This window comes from Perognathus longimembris, chromosome 20, assembly GCF_023159225.1.
Source record: "Perognathus longimembris pacificus isolate PPM17 chromosome 20, ASM2315922v1, whole genome shotgun sequence".
Taxonomy (NCBI): Eukaryota; Metazoa; Chordata; class Mammalia; order Rodentia; family Heteromyidae; genus Perognathus; species Perognathus longimembris.
This window is the reverse complement of record NC_063180.1, coordinates 24,103,411-24,120,324: the sequence shown is the minus strand read 5'-3', so window position 1 is coordinate 24,120,324 and position 16,914 is coordinate 24,103,411. Positions and strand designations below refer to the sequence as shown.

Here is a 16,914-nt window from a genome sequence, read left to right as displayed (position 1 = left end):
GGCCACAACAGGGGGCGGGCTTTCTGGAGTGCTGCTGGTGTAGGATGACTTCAGGTGACCCTGACCGAGGTGGAGGGGGGGTGGGCAGGGGAGAGAAGAGCGTCAGAGCTGTCTTGGGGACTTGAGCACACTTTTTTCCCCCATTTGTACACATTTCCTGACTATTCATTCACTCATTCATATTTGCACTCTTTCATTTGTACTTTAGTTCTTTTCCTCCCCCCATTTTTTTGAAGTACTGCAGAGCCTAATGCATAATAAATTCCACACATCAAGCCAGGCTCCTGGGGCTCAGTCAGGTCTGTGGTCCTAGCTATGCAGAAGTCGGCAATCTGAAGATCATGGTTTGAAGCCAGCCCAGGCAGGAAAGTCATGGGGCTTGAACTCAGGGCCTGGGCACTGTCCCTGAACCTTTGTGCTCAAGGCTGGTGCTCTGTCACTTCAGCCACAGCTCCACTCCCAGTTTTTTGATGGTTAGTTGTAGATAAGAGTTATGTTGACTTTTCTGCTCAGATTGGCTTTGAACTACCATCCTCATATCTCAGCCTCTTGAGTAGCTAGGATTACAGGTGTGAGCCACTAGTGCCAAGCCATCTTTTCCTTTTTTTCTTTCTTTTTTTTTTTTTGCCAGTCCTGGGTCTTGAACTCAGGGGCTAGGCACTGTGCCTGGGCTCTTTTGCTCAAGACTAGCACTTCACAACTTGAGCCACAGCACTACTTCCAGCTTTTTCTGTGTCTGTGGTACTGAGGAATTGAACCCAGGAATTCATGCATACAAGGCAAGCACTCTACCACTAAGTCACATTCCCAACCCCATATTTTATTTCTGAGACTGAATCTTGCTAATTTGGGCCAGGCTAGCCTCATATTTACTAGCCATCATCCTGCTTCCTTCTTTTGAGTAACTGGAGTTAAGTGTGTCCAAGTACACCCTTTTCTTTCTATTTCTAAAGGTGTCTAGTAGAAATGTTAACATTATACCTGGGGCCCACATTTGATTTCTACTGGATGGTGATGATCTGGTCCAGGAGGGCCAGTCAGAGAAGGGACAACCCAAGAGCTACATGGTCAATTCCTCTCTGAGAGCACATTCTGGGGAAAGTAAGGCCAGAGCAGAGAGCCTAGTGAGAGAAGGCCAGGGCTTGGCTTGGAGAAGCCATGCCCAGAAAAGCTTTGCTAGAAGGGAGAATGGACAGGCTTGGTGGATCACTGGCTCTTGGAGAAGAAGTGAGGAATGGAGGGCAAGTGGCTCCCAGGCCTGTTGCTGCAGCAGGAGTAGGGGGAGGGGAGGGGATGAGGCGATGCTGAAAAGAGGAGCTCCATTGGATATGCTGAAGTGGATGGAAATGAGTCCCCATTACTCACCAGGAAGGAGCTCCCTGCAGGATAAGCCCCATCCTCAAACCTAGCCTTCTCCACTGACTTCCTCCTGCAGGTCTTCTTCCCTCTGGGGAAGAGAGAACAGGGCCTCCAGTCAGGCTGCAGGGGCCCAGGAGGGCTGAGCACAGAGGCAGGCACTGGGCCTCAGTGATCAGGACAAGAAGTCAGTCAGTCAGTCAAGCTGGGAACGGAGCCTGCCCCTGGCCTAGGATGCAGGAAGTGGTCACCCTGTGAGTGTGAGCAGTGCTTGGCTTCCTCATCTCGCGCTGTGGTGGCAGCACCTCTGGGCTTTGAGTTCTGGAGACACATGGAGCTGTCCATCACCACCCCACCGAGCCTTCACCCAGCTGAGCCATGACTCACATGAAGAAGATGAGGCAGAGGCTGACAGCAAGCAGGGCCGTGACTCCAGCTCCCATAATGGCTCCCTGAACCATTCTTGTCCACCCTCCTGGATTTCCTGCAGATAGGGAGACATGGGGGGGTAATCTCCAGCCTTCCCCAATCTATACCCCAAGATTCTGCTTCTCTCCAGTACTAGCTCTTTTGTTCTCCTCCCCTCTATGTGGCTGGAGTCTCTCCCTCTAGCCCACTACTTCCCCTCCCTCCAAGCCTAGGAACAGAGGACCCCAAGCTCCAGCCCCACTTTCTCCTAGGACAGCCCCACCTCTCCCTCTCCAGATGTCTTCTAGAAGCACACTCGAGTCTCCCTGTCCCCACACCTTGCCTTTTGTACCTTCTGGACCCAGCAGCAGAAGGACTGGGGCGTTCTGGGCCCTGTGCACATTCTGGGCCTCACAGCTGAGCCTGAGGCTGGAGCTGAGCCCCTCACGGAGGCTCAGGGAGCTGTTAGCCCAGGACCCCGCTGAACTGGAGGTGACTGTGATGGAGGCATTGCTGCTGTCCCCCTCCAGCAGCGCCTCCCCGAGACGCCACTGCAGGGAGGGGGCTGGCCAGGCATGTGAGGCGCAGGTGCAGTGCAGCCCCTCGGCCCCCCAGGAGCAGGAGGGGCCCAGCAGCCAGAGGGGGCCTGTGTGGGGGAGCAGACAGGGATCAGAAGGGCTCCTTTCAGATGGAGGCTGGGGTGTCCTGGCCCCAGGGGGTCTCAGAACTCACTCTTCACAATGAGAACCACGGAGGTGTCCCGCATGCCCAGAGGGTGCTCCGCTCGGCAGACATACTCCCCGCTGTCCTCAGCCTGCGCCCGGGCCAGCAGCAGGGTCTTCTGGCTGGAGTTCTGTGAGGGCCCCAGGGTCAGGTCAACCGGGGCCCAGAGCAGCGTGGCCGGAGGGTGGCTGGCGGTGACTACACACATGAGCCACAGGGACTCCCCCTCCTCTACTTCCAGGGAGGAGCCATTGGCCAGGGTCTGAAAGCCTGGGGAGGCAGAGGGGAGGCTGAGGCAGGACCTGAGCCCCAGGGGCTCTGCACCACACCTCATAGATGGGGTGTCTAGCTTTTCTCTTCTGTGTCCTGATGGGCTCATGCTGGGTGGACCTGGCCCCATGGGGACAGTAGAAGGAGATGCTATCGTGAGGTCACCAGAACTCCAAGGTCCCACCTCCTCCTCTTCCTCCTGTCCTGAAGCAGCAGCACCCCACACAACCCAGAGAGCTGCCCCAGGCTGCCACCAGGCCCCTGGGGCCTAATTCCAGGTCTGAGGCCCTCACAGTCCTGTTGACAAGGTGGCCAGAACAGGTCCTCACGGAGGACGTGTGCAATGGTGGAGGCGGCCCTAGAACTTCAGGGGTCCCACATCCTGTAACTACAATCCTGAGCCTTTCCTCCTGAGGCTTACAACACCTCTGCTCACACTCATTTGCAACACTCGCACTCATACATTCACACTCACAAACCCTCCCATGTTCGCACTCATACACACACACAGTCTATACACTCTCACACATTCCCACTCCCATGCCCAGGGATGAGAGGTCACGTCCTACCTGTCCTGGCTCCCCGGGACACACTGATGGTCAGGTTCTGAGGAGCATCTGGTCAGACAGACAGACAGACATGATTGTCCCTTTTTAGTGACAAGAGGTGGCTGGTGGTACTTTCCCCACAAAATCTTAGAGGAAGGGGGTGGAATTCAGCATCCTCTTTCTTCTCTTCCTGATCATGAGGCTAGTGGAGTCTCGAGCACATCCTCCTGCCCTCGCTGACCTCCCATGTTCTGCCCTGCCCTTGCTGACCTGTGTCCTCCCTGCCCTCACAAACCCCCCTCCTCCTCAGCCCTCACCGACCCCTCATGTCCTCCTCTGCCCTCGTGGGCCCATCATGTCCTCCCCTGCCCTTGAGTGTCCCTTGTGTCCTCCTCTGCCCTCATGGTGTCCCCTGTGTCCCCCCCTACACCCCCAGGATCCCCCATGTCCTCCCCTGCCCTCATATCCCCAGGGGCCCTGGGTCCTGGCCGGGCACTCACAGGACACATTGAGTTGCACGGTTCTCTCCACCATCACCTCAACTCCAGGGAAAGTCACCTGACAGGTGAGAGTGGTGCCATGATCCTCCAGCTTCGGGGTGATGGGGAGCACTGGAGAGGAGCTGGCCGCGGAGTCCAGGACCATGGTTGACGATGACCTCCAGGAGAAGACAGGGGGCGTCCCCTGCTCACAGGCCCATGGCACTGCACAGGTAATGTTGCTGCGGCGTCCAGACTGCAGGGTCTCCGGCATGTCGATGACAGGGGCCTCCGTCAGTGCTGGGGAGGAGACAGACCCAGGCCTGGGCTGTTTGTGGGGACAAAGACTATCCTTGGCTCAGGTGAGCCCCTGTCCCTCACCCCTTCCTCCCCCTGGCCGTGAAGAGCAGGGGATCCATCCTCACCCCACGAGCCCCAAGGACCCAGGAGGCCTCTTCCATGTGGCCCTGTCCTGACCTGTGACTTGCAGAGAGAGCTGGTTGTTTTTGTAGCTGTGTTTCACAGACTCCCCCTGTATTCTGAAGAAGTATTTCCCTGTGTCCCTCCTCTTTACATCTCTGATGCCCAAGGAGCAGTTGTTGTCCTGTGGGTCTCCAACCAGGTGGAATCGGTCAAAGGTGTCCACATCCACGTTTCTATCTGGGTCACTGGTAGCCACCGGAACTCCATTGCGATCATCAGTCTTATCCCGGAACCAGTAGCCAAAGATCTGGTTAGTGGAGCCCTGAAAACCAGAGTGGAAGAAAGTGCAGGGCACAAGAACACACAGACCTTCCTGCACTGTCACGGATCCTGACACATGTAGTGTGTATTTCTTAGTCCGGAACCTTCTGGAGAGGACATGGCCATCAGCTTGGCTCGGCTTTTCCGGCCCCTCTCCCGGTGCCTGCTTGAGCACCCACATCAGGGGCAGCAGCCGCAGCCACAGCATCACAGAAGCCGAGAGACCCTGGCTGGGAGCCAGCGAAGTGGGAGCAGGAAGCTAGGGTGAGGTGAGAACTTAGGGGTGCGAGTCACCAGCCTTGGTGTTACAGGACTGACAGCCCCAGTGGACGCGCAGGAATGACACCAAGAGCCAGGTGACCACAGAGGAGGAAGTTTATGCCCAGTCGCTGTTGGAGCTCTTGGGGAGAACCTTTCCCACTTCCCTTCCCAGATGTGGCCCAATAGTGGCCACACTCTGCCGGGGGGGGGGGACCCACACTCTGCTCCCCGCCCTCTGTCTGTGGCCTCATCCCTGCCCCCATCAGGTCAGTGCTTCCTGACAACTCACAGCTTCTAGGCGCTCTAGGGGATCCACCCAGCAGCACCTGAACTCAGGACTGGGCAGACGGCACAAAATCTGGGGGTAGGTCCCCAGGGCGAGGGAGGCGATACTGAATAAATGAATGACCATAGCAACAACCCCAGGAACAGCTGCTTCTTTCTGTATAAAAGGAACCATGACCAATTTCGTCTCTGCCCTTGAGAAATTCTCTAAGAAAGGAGGAAGTGGAGAAACTCCAGGCCATACCAGCATTTTCTGGAAAGGGCTGTGATGCAGGTGTCTCTAAGAAACCCCATTATCTCAGGCAGCCATCAGGAGAGTTCTCACACAGATATGGGTTCAGGATAGGGTATGGCTTCTTGAGTGATTTGGGGCCTCTGGGCTTACTTTCCCTCTGTGGTGGATAATTTTGATGGTCAAGTTGATTGGGGTTAGACTTGATGAGATTAGTAAATGGCTCTTCAGGGCACAAATGCAGCAATCTTGAGGACTGCTATATAATCAGTGTGCTGATCTATTTGTTGGTCTGCGGTCTCTGGGCACTGTTGGGAGGTGGTGAGCCCTCCTGGGGAAGGTGGACCTCTGAAGGGTTGATCACATTCCAGCTTCTTTCTTTCTCCTATTCTCTGCTTCCTGGCTGCCATGAGCTGAGTAGCTTTCTTCCTCACCCACCCCCCACCACGTCCTGCCCTGTTGGGGATTCAGCTTTGGCCTTGAAGGGGGAAGGGGGATGAGAATGCTCCCGAGACGCTGCCCTTCCCCCAGCCCTGGGGCAGTGTGGAAGTAAGCCACGCCTGTCTCCTTCTGGGTCCGGAACCAGAGGGGGTAGCTTTGAGACCAGCCCCCCAACTTCTCACCAGTGAGCACGTGTGCCTCCCTTTCGCAGGCTTTGCCCAGAGGGTGGGATTATGGGAAGTGACGTTAGCCCATGAGGGGGTCCTAGGACAAGCTCGCCGGCCTATCGCCAGCTCCTGGTCTATCACCCCCTTTCCTCATCATCTCTGCTGGTATAAACTGTTAGCCCCTCCCTTTATTAAACCAGATTGCTCCTGAAGCCTTCTCCGAGACTCCGTGTGCACCTGGCTTCCTTGGTGGGTATCAGGAGGGAGGAAAGGGGTCTCGTTCAGCCACGCGCACCTGAGGCTTACCCTTGTTCCCCCACTCCACCTTGGCTTGCCTGCAGGTCAGGCAGCCAGGGGAGAGGGTGAGAAAGGGAGCACAGATAAAGGAGTAAGCTTAGCATCCCCGCAACAGGGGAGGTAAATCTAGCCCGGCATTTGGCGCCCAACGTGGGGTGCCATTTTCCGGGCTTTGCTCTACCCCCCCCCCCCATCCACATGAGGGTCCTGGGCTTCTCTGCCTCTTCTGTATGTGGTCCTCTGCCGCTCTCTCACATCCCTCTGGCCAGTAGGGAATTAACTGCAGGAGCGGAGGCCACAGGTAGCCTCAGTTGGCGCATGGTCGCGAGACACCCCCCCATACCCGCCAAGGAAGACACGGTTGTGTGGCTGTCCCGGAGAACTCTCAAAGGTTGTTCTGGTTTATTCAAGGGAGGGGATAACAGTTTATACCAGCAGAGATGACAAGGAAAGGGGCTATTAACGATTGGCTAATGGACTGTCCATCACAGTGATGTTGAAGTGCCAGACTTTGAAGTCAGGCTCCACTTTACCATGCGAACCCCACTTTACCACGTGAACCTGAAAATAAGCAGGCCCTGTGAGCAAACCCAGGACAAGCTTATTAGGGCCCAGCCGGTCGAGAACTCTAACGACTGGGAATGCTTAACTCTAACCGCCCCTAGAATACCTCGAGCCCTGAGCCAATCAGATTTGTACCCGTAATCTTGCTTGCTTAAACACCTGATTGCTGTAACTTTGTCTTTGGCCTTTATAAGCTCTGTATAATCACAGCTCTGGCCTTCCTCCTAACCTCTGCTGTGTCGGTGAGTAGGACAAGGCCCGAGTTGCAGCCCGCTTGAATAAAGTCTTGCCTTGCTATTGCATTTTGGAATGTCTGAGTCTAGGTGGTCTTCTTGGTGGTGGTTTCGCGACTTGGCACAACAATGTCACGGAATTTCCTCTATGGGCAGAGACCACAGCCCCCCAAGGACTGGGCCTCTGGTCTCCGGCCGCCATGATGACAACATGTGCTCGCCCCCAGGGGCGGGGACTTCTCTTCTGGTTGAAGCCGGAAGGTGGGAGTGGCTACCTCCCGCACTTCCCCAGGGCTAAGGGAAGGGCAGCTTCTCGGGATTGCTCTCATCGCCCTTCCCCCTTCAAGGCCAAGCTGAATCCCCAACACTGCCCCAGGCCTAAAAGCAATGGAGCCATCTCACCATAGACTGAAACTTCTGAAGTGTGGAGCCACGACAAATTTTCCTTTCTTTTCGATAGTTTCTCTCAGGTATTGGTCACAGTGATGGGAAAAGTGCCCATCTCCCTCCCCTCCCCCAAGTGCTCTTGGCATGGACCCAGAGCAGAGCTGAGAGCCTGGCAGGTGAGCACCAGCTACACAATGCTGGCTTTGGAGTCAGGTGATCCTGGCCCCTCTCCCATCCGCATCTCAGCTCCCTCATCTGTCACAGCAGAGATCTCAATTCCTGACCCTCTTGTGGGAAGACGGAGGCCAACCGCCCCTGCAGACTCCAAGCTGGCCACCTTGCTCACTGTGGCTCTGAGCATGCCCCAGAGGCCACGTGTCCCACCCTGCCCATCCACAGTGATCGTTCTGAGACCTGCCCCCAGCAAGCATCTCCGGGGTGGCCCACATTTCTTTTAGGGGTGCGTCATCTGAGACCTCAAAGCAAGGAAGTTGGAGTCAGACTCCATAGCCACACAGTGGCCAGGCTGGACCTGTCTCCCTAATGCCCGCTGGGCTGCCTGGGGAAGGGGCCTAGCCACACTGCACAGCTGGACAGCTGCCTGCCTATGCTCTGGGAGTGTGATAGGCCGATTGCGTCCATTTTCAAATTCACATGCGAAAGTCCCAATTCTAAGGAGCTCAGGATATGACTGTATTTGTATATTGTGTCTATAAAAAGTAGCTAGCTGAAAATGAGGTCATGAGGGTGGATTGGAATCCAATGTGATGTGTGTGCTTATTAGGAGAGGAGATTAGGACCAACTGCCACACAGGGAAGGCTATGCACGTGAGAACACAGAGAGAAGGTGGCCATCTGCTGGTTGAGGAAAAAGATCACAGAAAGAGTCAGTCCTGCTCCCACCATGGCCTGGGACTTCCTGGGCCCCCCAAAGTCAAGTACTCAAATGTCTTGGTTTGGCCCACAGTGGGCCAGCTAATCTTTAGTCCTCAGATTGTCAGGGCATGTCTACAAGACCAGGCTGCTCAGAGGATGGAGGAGAGAGAGAAATGAAGAGCCCCTGGTACACAGCTCTATCTCAGCATGGCTGTTACTTCAGCCCTGCTCTCCCCTCCTTGGGGTGGGACAGGTTCCATCTGGGGGCTGAGTTGAGGTGGGACGGACTCTGGAGGGGCACTTACTGGTGAGAGGGGAGGCAGAACAGGGTCACAGTCTGGTGAGATGAGAGCCGAGTCGGGAGATGAGCAGGGAGCCTAATAGAGGGAGCACAGATCTGTCCGGTGGATAGACAGATAAGCTGGGAGGCAAGGTTATCCCAGACTGGTGGGCAGTTCCAGAGCCATAGAGAATGGAAGAAATTGCAATGGATTAACATGACAAAACTATCTGCCCATGCCAAGCATGTGGCCTACTAGAGCAGACAGACCATACACAAAAATACTAAGGAACTAAAATGTTTTCAAAATGTGTAACAGGTCAGGAAGTATGTGATGAAGAAAATGTCAGAAAAATTAAGCAGAGTTTATCAAGAGGAAGGGATTGGGTCAGGGTTAATGAATGAGGTGTGGCTGTATTGGTGCAGGTATAATTCCAGGGCTCTACCTACCATTACTGATTGGCTCGAGCTCACTGGACACCAGAGAGGGGACATGCACTTTCAGCTCCTGATTGGCTCTGGTAGCTATCCATCAGCTCCAAGAGGCACATACTTCAATTGGTTATGGGGTAGCCATGGGCACTGCTGATTGGCTGGAAATAGACATGTGTGCTCTGATTGAATGGACATCCCACCCCCATAGCAGTCACCTGGTCAGCCCCAACCCCAGCCCTTGTCCCCTTTGGCTTCAGTCAGGTTCTTTACACTGTGTGATCCAGTATCATAAGAAATATTAGTCTGAACTCTTCTTCTTCTTCTTCCTCCTCCTCCTCCTCCTTCAACTGTCCTTGGCCCTTTGTATTTCCATATAAATTTGTGGATCAACTTCTCAGTTTATCATACACACGTATATATTAATCTACATCTACTTACATGTACAGTATACTCATACATATAATTGTAGTTTTATAGGGATTATTTTATTGTTTTGTTTTTACTTCTTTTATTTGCTTTTTTATTTTACTGTAATTATTTTAAATCAATATGGTAAGAACTGAGGTGCCTTTTTTGTTTGTTTTTGGTCAGTTGTGGGGCTTGAACTCAGGGCCTGAGCACTGCCCCTGATATTTATCAATCAAAGTTAGTGCTCTACTACTCTGAGCCACAGTGTCACTTCCAGTTTTCTGGAGGTTCATTGGAGATAAGAGTCTCACAGAATTTCCTGCCCAAGTTGGCTTTGAACAGCAATCTGCAGCTCTCAGCCTCCTGAATAGGTAGGATTACAGGTGTGAGCCACCAGAGCCAGGCCTAAGGTGACTTTTTTGTTTGTTTGTTTTTGTTGTGGCAATACTAGAGTTTGAATGCAGAGTCTCAAGCTTACTCAGCTGGTCCTCTAACCGCTTGACCCATGACTCCAGTCTTGCTTTTTGTTGGTAAGTTGGAGATGGAGTCTCTTAAACTTTTCTGTCTGGACTGGCTTCAAATCACAATCCTCCAGATCTCTCCTCCTGAGTAGCTAGGATCACAAGCATGAGCCACAAGTGCCTAATTTGTCTTTAACTGAATATTTTATTACTGAAGCATCCTAGGGAACTTGAGCTCCTCTTGCTTCAGCCTTCCCAAGGGCTGGGATTACAAGCATACACAGCCACCACTCTTTTCAAATAGGTACCATTTTTTACCTTTTAAAACATGAGAACATTTAAAAGTCTCTCTTTTCAGCATTTTGAAATACACTACTCTATCATTGGTGGCCATGCAGACAAACTTAAGAGGACATTTTTTTAAGTAAAATAAGCCAGTCACAGAGAGAGAGAGAGAGAGAGAGAGAGAGAGAGAGAGAGAGAGAGAGAGAGAGAGAGAGAGAGAGAGAGAGAGAGATGCTGCACGATCTCACTCTTGTGTGGTTTTAAATGAAAGTTAAACTCACAGAGGTGGAGGATAAGATGTGGTTGCCAGGGTCTGTGGGGCTGGTGAACAGAAGAAAGATCCAGCAACGGCTCATAGGTTCAGTGTGGCTGGAGGAAGGGGCTCTGGCTTTTCCCTTACCCCATGGAGGTCACGATCCTTCAAGCCAGGACCGAGTCTCTCCAGCTTGTCATGTGTGGGTCTGTATTTCTGAGTACTCGCTCTCCATGGCCCACGTCTGGCCCCGTGGCTCCTTGGGCTTCATCTCCTGAAAGCTGAGTGTTGCATAGTGGATATCATCTGGCTCTACGTTGTAGGCTTCGTCTTCTTCTGCAGAGGAAACCTCAGGAGGCTGGCATGGGGGACTGTCCTCTGCTTGAGATTTGGCCATGGGACTCTGGTGGGGGGGGAGAGCATGTGAGAGTCAGGGCAGGGCAGTGGGGAGAGGAGAAGAAAAGGGGTTCCAGTGAATTGGAGGTCCCTTCATCCACACATCCACCAGAAGGCTCTGAGATCTGATCAGCAGAGCATAAAAACCAGTAGTTTTTCTAGACACTGAAAGAAGCAGGCTGAGAAAGAAAATCAGTTCCATATACAAGAGCCTCAACCACAAGCACAAATGCCTAGGATTAAATCTAACCAAAAAGGCTAAAATACATTTACAGGAAAATCATAAAACCTTGAAGAAAGAAACTGAAGAAGATACCAGAAGGCAGAAAGACCTCCCCTGCTCGCCCCTCCCCCTAAGAAAGAACCAGACCCACCTGCCAACTCCTTGATTTTAGCCAAACTAGACCCGCTATGGACTTATGGGACTGTAAAACAATATTTTTAAGTGATAAGTTTGAAGAAAGGTCATGAAGATATATGTTAGCTTGGCACCAGTGGCTCAAACCTGTAATCCAAGATGCTCAGGAGGCTGAGATCTGAGGATCCCAGTTTGAGTCCACAAGACTCTTATCTCCAGTCAAACACCAAAAAGCCAGAAGTGGAGCCGTAACTCAAGTGATTAGAGCAAAAAGGGTCAGGGACAATGTCCAGGAGTACAAGCCCCAGGACCAGTGCACACATACACAGAAATGGTGTATGTTTAAGAAAATAAGTTTGAAGCTTCTTATTTATGTGATGAGTGGGGAGGGATGGTGTCTCCCTGGGGGGCAGGGCCCCTCCCCAGTGCCCCACCCACACAACAGCATTGTCTACACCACGGCCAGAGACATGCACCTCCCCTTTTCCCAGGATGTGTACAGTAAGATCCAGTCCTGCTTCAAGGAGCTCCACTGGGCCAATTCCAAATGGCAGAGGGACCAACGCTACCCCTCTAACTGGAAGTCCATCCAGTCCCTCAGGCAGCCCCATCGTTGGGCTGCCAGCCACCACCTCTGGGCTCCAATGTCCCTGCCCTTCTCTTTTCAGCCACACTATGGCCAGATAAGAAGTGAAAATGAAAATTGAGTGGCATCTGTTTGTCATCCATGGCTGTGGCCGCCACACTCCACATCTCCAGGCTCATTTCCTGTGGTTAGCCCTGGCCTCTCGTTGTCTTCCTTCCTCTTTGCTCTTCTACTCGCCAGTCAGTGCAATGTGTCTGAGTATTAGGACCAGCTCTACCCTATGCCCAGCCTTCAAATGACCACCTCCAGACTCTTCCAGGGCAATAACAGAAAATACAACTCAAGAGACAGAATGAGAAATCAGATCCTGGAAAGGAATTAGCATCCACCTACAATTCAACAACAAAGGAATAAATAATCCAACTGCAAAAGAAATGAAGAAATACCATCTATTATAACCACTATTAAGAAAAAAAGGAAATATGACAAAAAAGAAAAGAAAAGAACAAGGGTTGAAGGTGGCGTTGCGTTGAAGTTTTAGTGATGGAATTTCCCACCTGATCCCACCATCCTGCCCATGAGTATATGCTCAAGAGAACTGAAAATAAAATTTCGGAGAGAAATTCGCATGTCTGTGCTCACAAAAGTCCAAAGGTGGTAGCCATGGCAAAGTCTATGAATGGATAAATGAAGAGAATGTATATATGTGCAGTGGATTATTACTAACCTTTAAAAACAGAAGGAATACTGTCATGTGATCATGTGGAAGGGCCTTAAGGACATATATTAAGTGAAAAAAGGCAGTCACAAAAAGACACATAGTGCGTGAGCCCACTTGCATGAGCCACTTAGAGTAGTTAAATGTGTAAGAATGGAAAGCAGAACGGTGGGAAAGCAGAATGATGGGTGTCAGGGCCTGGGAGAAAGCAGAGTGGAGGCTGCTATCTGTTCTAATAAGATGGAGAACTGGCTGGAGAGGCCCTGTGACCCTTAGAGAAAGAGAGAAGGCAATTTGGGTCACACTCAGCAGAGCAAGCTAGAGGGCTGTCCAGGAGGTGTCCAGGAGGGACGCTGAATGTGGCCACACCCCCACCATGCGTCTGTGAAGCCACGCCCACACCACTCACCTGCGAGGCCACGCCCACAGCATGTTTGGCCCTGCCTGGGTTAGGGCCAGTGCTGGGAGCCCCCACACCTGCTGTGGCTGCCGCTGGCTTTGCTGACTTCCTCCTGTAGGACCGGACTCTGTTTAAGGACACCAGGGGGCTTTTCAGGCTGGCCAGGCTGGGATGCAGCAGGCAGAGCCTCACCCCCACCCAGGTTCCCTGTTAAACCCTTCTAGTCAGGTGGAGATGGGGGGCAAGCTAGGCTGATGCAGAGGCTCCAATGTTGAGAAAGGAGTAACATGGACGACCTGGCTTCCAGCCCTCAGCTATCCAGGTCCTTCTGGGTCTGGGCTGGGGGTTCTGAGCCTGGCTTGCCCTCCCCGCACCTCAGTACTCACAGGACAAACAGGAGGCAGATGACCAGGAAAAGCAGGGTGACCACGCCAGCGCCCCCAACAGCACCCAGCATCACTCCTGTCAGAGACCCTGCTTTGCCTGGGGAAGGAGGGGGGGGCTGTTTTGTGGATTCCCCTCCAGAATCTTCCTTTTTTCTCCTTCCATCCCCCACTATCCCTGCTAGTCTGCTTTCTAGGCCTCTTGCTCAGACACAGAGAACAAGGAGAGGGTGCTGGAGAAGGGAGGCCTGGGCCAGGTCCCAGAGAGGGGGCCTCCAAAGCCCTAGCTGTAGCTCATCTTCATTGGAAATTACTACTACTACTACTACTACTACTGCTACCGTTACTATTATTTGATGGTGCTGAGTTTGAATTCAGGGGCTCACCCTTGCTAGGCAGGTGCCCTGTCACTACAGCTACAATTTCAGACTTTTTTTTTCTTTTTTTGCTTTAGGCTATTCAAAAGACAAAAATCATGGTCTAGCATTTTTGCCTAGCAGGCTTCTGATGGGGACCCCCCTAACTAGGCCTCCCTCCTAACTGGGGTCGCAGGAATGCCCCACCATGTCCAGCTTGTCCGGATGAACAGTGAGCCTCCCAATCTCCACTTCCTGAGTAGCCAGTTACAGGGATGAGTCATCATGCCTGGACTCATTTTTATTCCTTTTTTTTTTTTTAATCATAACGATGCTATTTTTCACATTGGTTGCTGAGTTGGTTGGTTTGGCCCAAGAGAAACTAGCCAGCGAAGCCCTGGGCCCCAGGGAAACTCCAGGCCTTGCAGCTGGGCTCCTCTTTGAAGCAGAGGCAGCTGACTTTGGGGTGGGGTGGGGGCTTCCCTCCTCCAGTCCCTCTCCAGCCCAGCAGGCACTCACTCTGTGGGGAGATGGTCAGGGACACATGCCGGGCACCCAGGGTGTTCTCAGCTCGGCAGGTGAACTCCCCTCCTCGCTGCAAGTTCACTGGAGAGAGTTCCAGCATGCCTGGGTCAGAGGGCTGAGTGGGGCACAGGCTCAGGTTACCCCAGGACCAACTGAGCCTGGCAGTGGGGTAGCCATCTGTAGCACAGAGCAGGCGAAGAGCTTGGCCTTCCAGAACTGAGATGGATGAGCCATTCCTGAGGGCTTCTGGGGCTGCAGAGAGAGATGGGTGGTCAGATAGACAAGAGAAAGGAGGGCAGAAGGACAGCTGGGCCCACAGAAGGGAATGCACATCCATGCACACATGCACACGTGCACACACGCACACATGTGCACACACATAGAGATAGATAGGACCATTCATTGCCCATTTCCATTGATAGAATAAAACCAGAGCCACCCACTCCATTATCCAGGGATGCCCACAGAACCAGGGCCCACCAGGAAGTGGGCAGCACCATCCTGGAGCCCGAGGACCGACTGCGATCTCCCAGGTACTCAGGGGATGAGCCAAGGTGAGGACAGCTGAGGTCCCAGGTCACTTCTGGGGAGGGATGGAGCTGTGGGAGCAGAGTGCGGTGCAGGCTGTGCATGTGTGTCCACGTGGCTGCATCTCCTCCACAAGCAGAGACCCCAGGTTGTCCATGTGTGTTCACATGGCTTGCATTTCCTTCACAAATGAAGACTCCCCCCTTCCTAGTTGTCCACACGTGTCCACGTGGCTGCCTCTCTTCCGGGAGCAGAGACCCCGGTTGTCCACACATGGCCCTGTGGCTGTGTCTCCTCACGAGCAGAGCCTCCAGTACTGGGGCAGGAGGCAGACATGTGAGGACACGCAGGTGGATGGGGATGGGAAAGCTGGGTCCTGCCACGTGACTGTCACCTGTCCCTGTGTTGGCTGAGGGCCATGAAGTCTGGAGGGTGAGTGGGGAACATGATGATGGTCCCCCACAAGGGGCCTCTGTCCACAGTGAGTCCAGGGTGGGGAAGGCCATGTTCCTGAGGTAGGGGTCCCCTCACCCCACCTAGGAGGCTCCTCCTACCTGAGCTGGCTCCTTCAGACACTGACAGGGTCAGGTTCTGTGGGGCGTCTGAGACAGGAGAACACAGGAGGTTCATCACTGGTGTGTGGCTGGCTGGACATCCATCATCCATCCCCAGGAGTTGTGTAAGCAGGGAGAGGTGGGGGCTGCATCCTCCTTCCTCCCATGCCTAGCCCCCTTGTTTCCACTGCCCCCCTTGCTCAGCCCCCATTGCTGCCACCCCTGTGCCCAGCCTCCCCCTTGCCTCCCCCCCCCTCACATCAGTGTGTCCTCTCCACCAGACACTCAGGGGCCCAGCCCAGCTCTCACATAAAACGCTGAGCTGGACGGCTGTCCTTGTGGTCACATTGGTCGTAGGCAGGGTCACCTGGCAGGTGAGGTTGGTGCCATGGTCCTGAGGCCGGGGGGTGAAGGTGAGCACTGCCGACTGGGTGTCCTTGGGACTCAGGGAGGACACAGAGGCCCCCCTCCAGGAGAAGATGGGGGGTGTCCCCTGCTCACAGGCCCAGGGCACAGAACAGGTGACATTACTGGGCCGGCTAGCTTCCAGGGTCCCCGGGATGAGGATGTTAGGGGTTAGGGCTGGTGAAGAGGGGGGAACACAGGGTGTCAGGAAGGAGGCCCTGAGGAAAGCCCACACTCTGACCAAGCTCCTTCCCAGAGTCCCTCATGTTCTCCCTTAGCTCTCCCAGGATGGGGTCCCATTGGATCCTCCCTGTGGCCCCCCCATGACCCTCCCCAGGACCCACGTGGAGCAGGGACTTACCTCTCACTCTCAGGAACAGTCTGTTCTCAATATAACTATAATTCAAATTGCCCCTCTCTAGTCGAAAGAAGTATTCCCCCTTGTCCTTCGCCCTAGCGTTTCTGATGTCCAGGGAGCAATTGTTGCTCTTGGGGTCCCCGAGCAGGTGGAATCGACCCTTGTTCTCCTCCTGCACCTGTCGATCTGGGTCATTTGTGGCCACCAGAATGCTCAGACTTAAGGTGGTTCCAAGCTTGTACCAGTAGCCACGGACTGGGATCCTGTCCCGCCTTGACTCCCAGGGGTAAGAGAAGTGGCAGGGCACATGGACACATAGGCCCTCCTGCACTGTCACCTGCCTCTTTACCTGCAGGGTGTACTGCCACCCCTCCACCTCCAAAAACAGCAGAAGCAGAAGCCACATGTCGGGCTAGTGCTGTGGGTTTGCCATTCGCAATCTGTTCCTTTGGGCTCTTCTTTGAGGAACCAAGTACTGTAGGACTTGGAGGAGGGGCTGCAGAAAGGGAAGGAAGTCAGGCCTGCTCAGAGGAGGAGAAGGAAAATGAGGAGGAAGAAGAGGAGGAGGAGAGAGAGAGGAAGTGGAGGAAGAAAGGGAGGAAGCCCTAACACAGGTACTGCCAGGGCTCAGTCAGCACTCTACCCTCCACGGTCACCCCTGGACCTTGACAGTAGAGAGAATCCCCCATCTCCTACCCCTATCTCCTCCCTCCTTGGTGATGTTCTTCCTTTGTGGGGGACATTGCCTGCATTGTAAAAAGCAGGTCCTCTCTGATTGCTCCCTGATGGACTGTGGGTGTTGAGGCCAAGAATGAGACTAGAGGTCAAGAGAACCAGAAGGCCCCACCCAGTGAGCAGCTGCCCCTCGCTCCCCTCCCTTCCTCCACAGCAGACCTGGACACCAAACCCTAGGAGTCAGCATCCACTGGGAAGGAAATACACATTGATGTTGGT

General features: G+C 53.6%; 1 protein-coding gene across 1 annotated transcript; it reads right to left on the bottom strand.

Annotated features, from left to right (window-relative positions):
* Window positions 1–16,366, bottom strand: LOC125368112. The gene is made up of 16 exons (XM_048368969.1): window positions 15,964–16,366; window positions 15,507–15,779; window positions 15,198–15,245; window positions 14,110–14,367; window positions 13,238–13,334; window positions 12,861–12,978; window positions 10,618–10,796; window positions 6,210–6,249; window positions 4,262–4,787; window positions 3,806–4,084; window positions 3,327–3,374; window positions 2,497–2,757; window positions 2,117–2,410; window positions 1,744–1,840; window positions 1,366–1,440; window positions 1–60 (listed from the first exon to the last, which is right to left on the bottom strand). The coding sequence occupies exons 1-16, from the start codon at window positions 16,364–16,366 to the stop codon at window positions 51–53; spliced, it is 3,006 nt and encodes a 1,001-aa protein (XP_048224926.1). The 3' UTR covers window positions 1–50.
* Between the last annotated feature and the right edge of the window lie 548 nt (window positions 16,367–16,914).

Coding starts and splice junctions, on each gene's coding strand:
- LOC125368112 (XM_048368969.1), bottom strand. CDS start 16,366: ATGTGGCTTCTGCTTCTGCTGTTTTTGGAGGTGGAGGGGTGGCAGTAC. Junction 4,085..4,261: donor GCTCTCTCTGCAAGTCACAG/GTCAGGACAGGG, acceptor TCTCCTCCCCAG/CACTGACGGAGGCCCCTGTC. Junction 2,758..3,326: donor GTCCCGGGGAGCCAGGACAG/GTAGGACGTGAC, acceptor CTGCCTCCCCAG/GCTTTCAGACCCTGGCCAAT.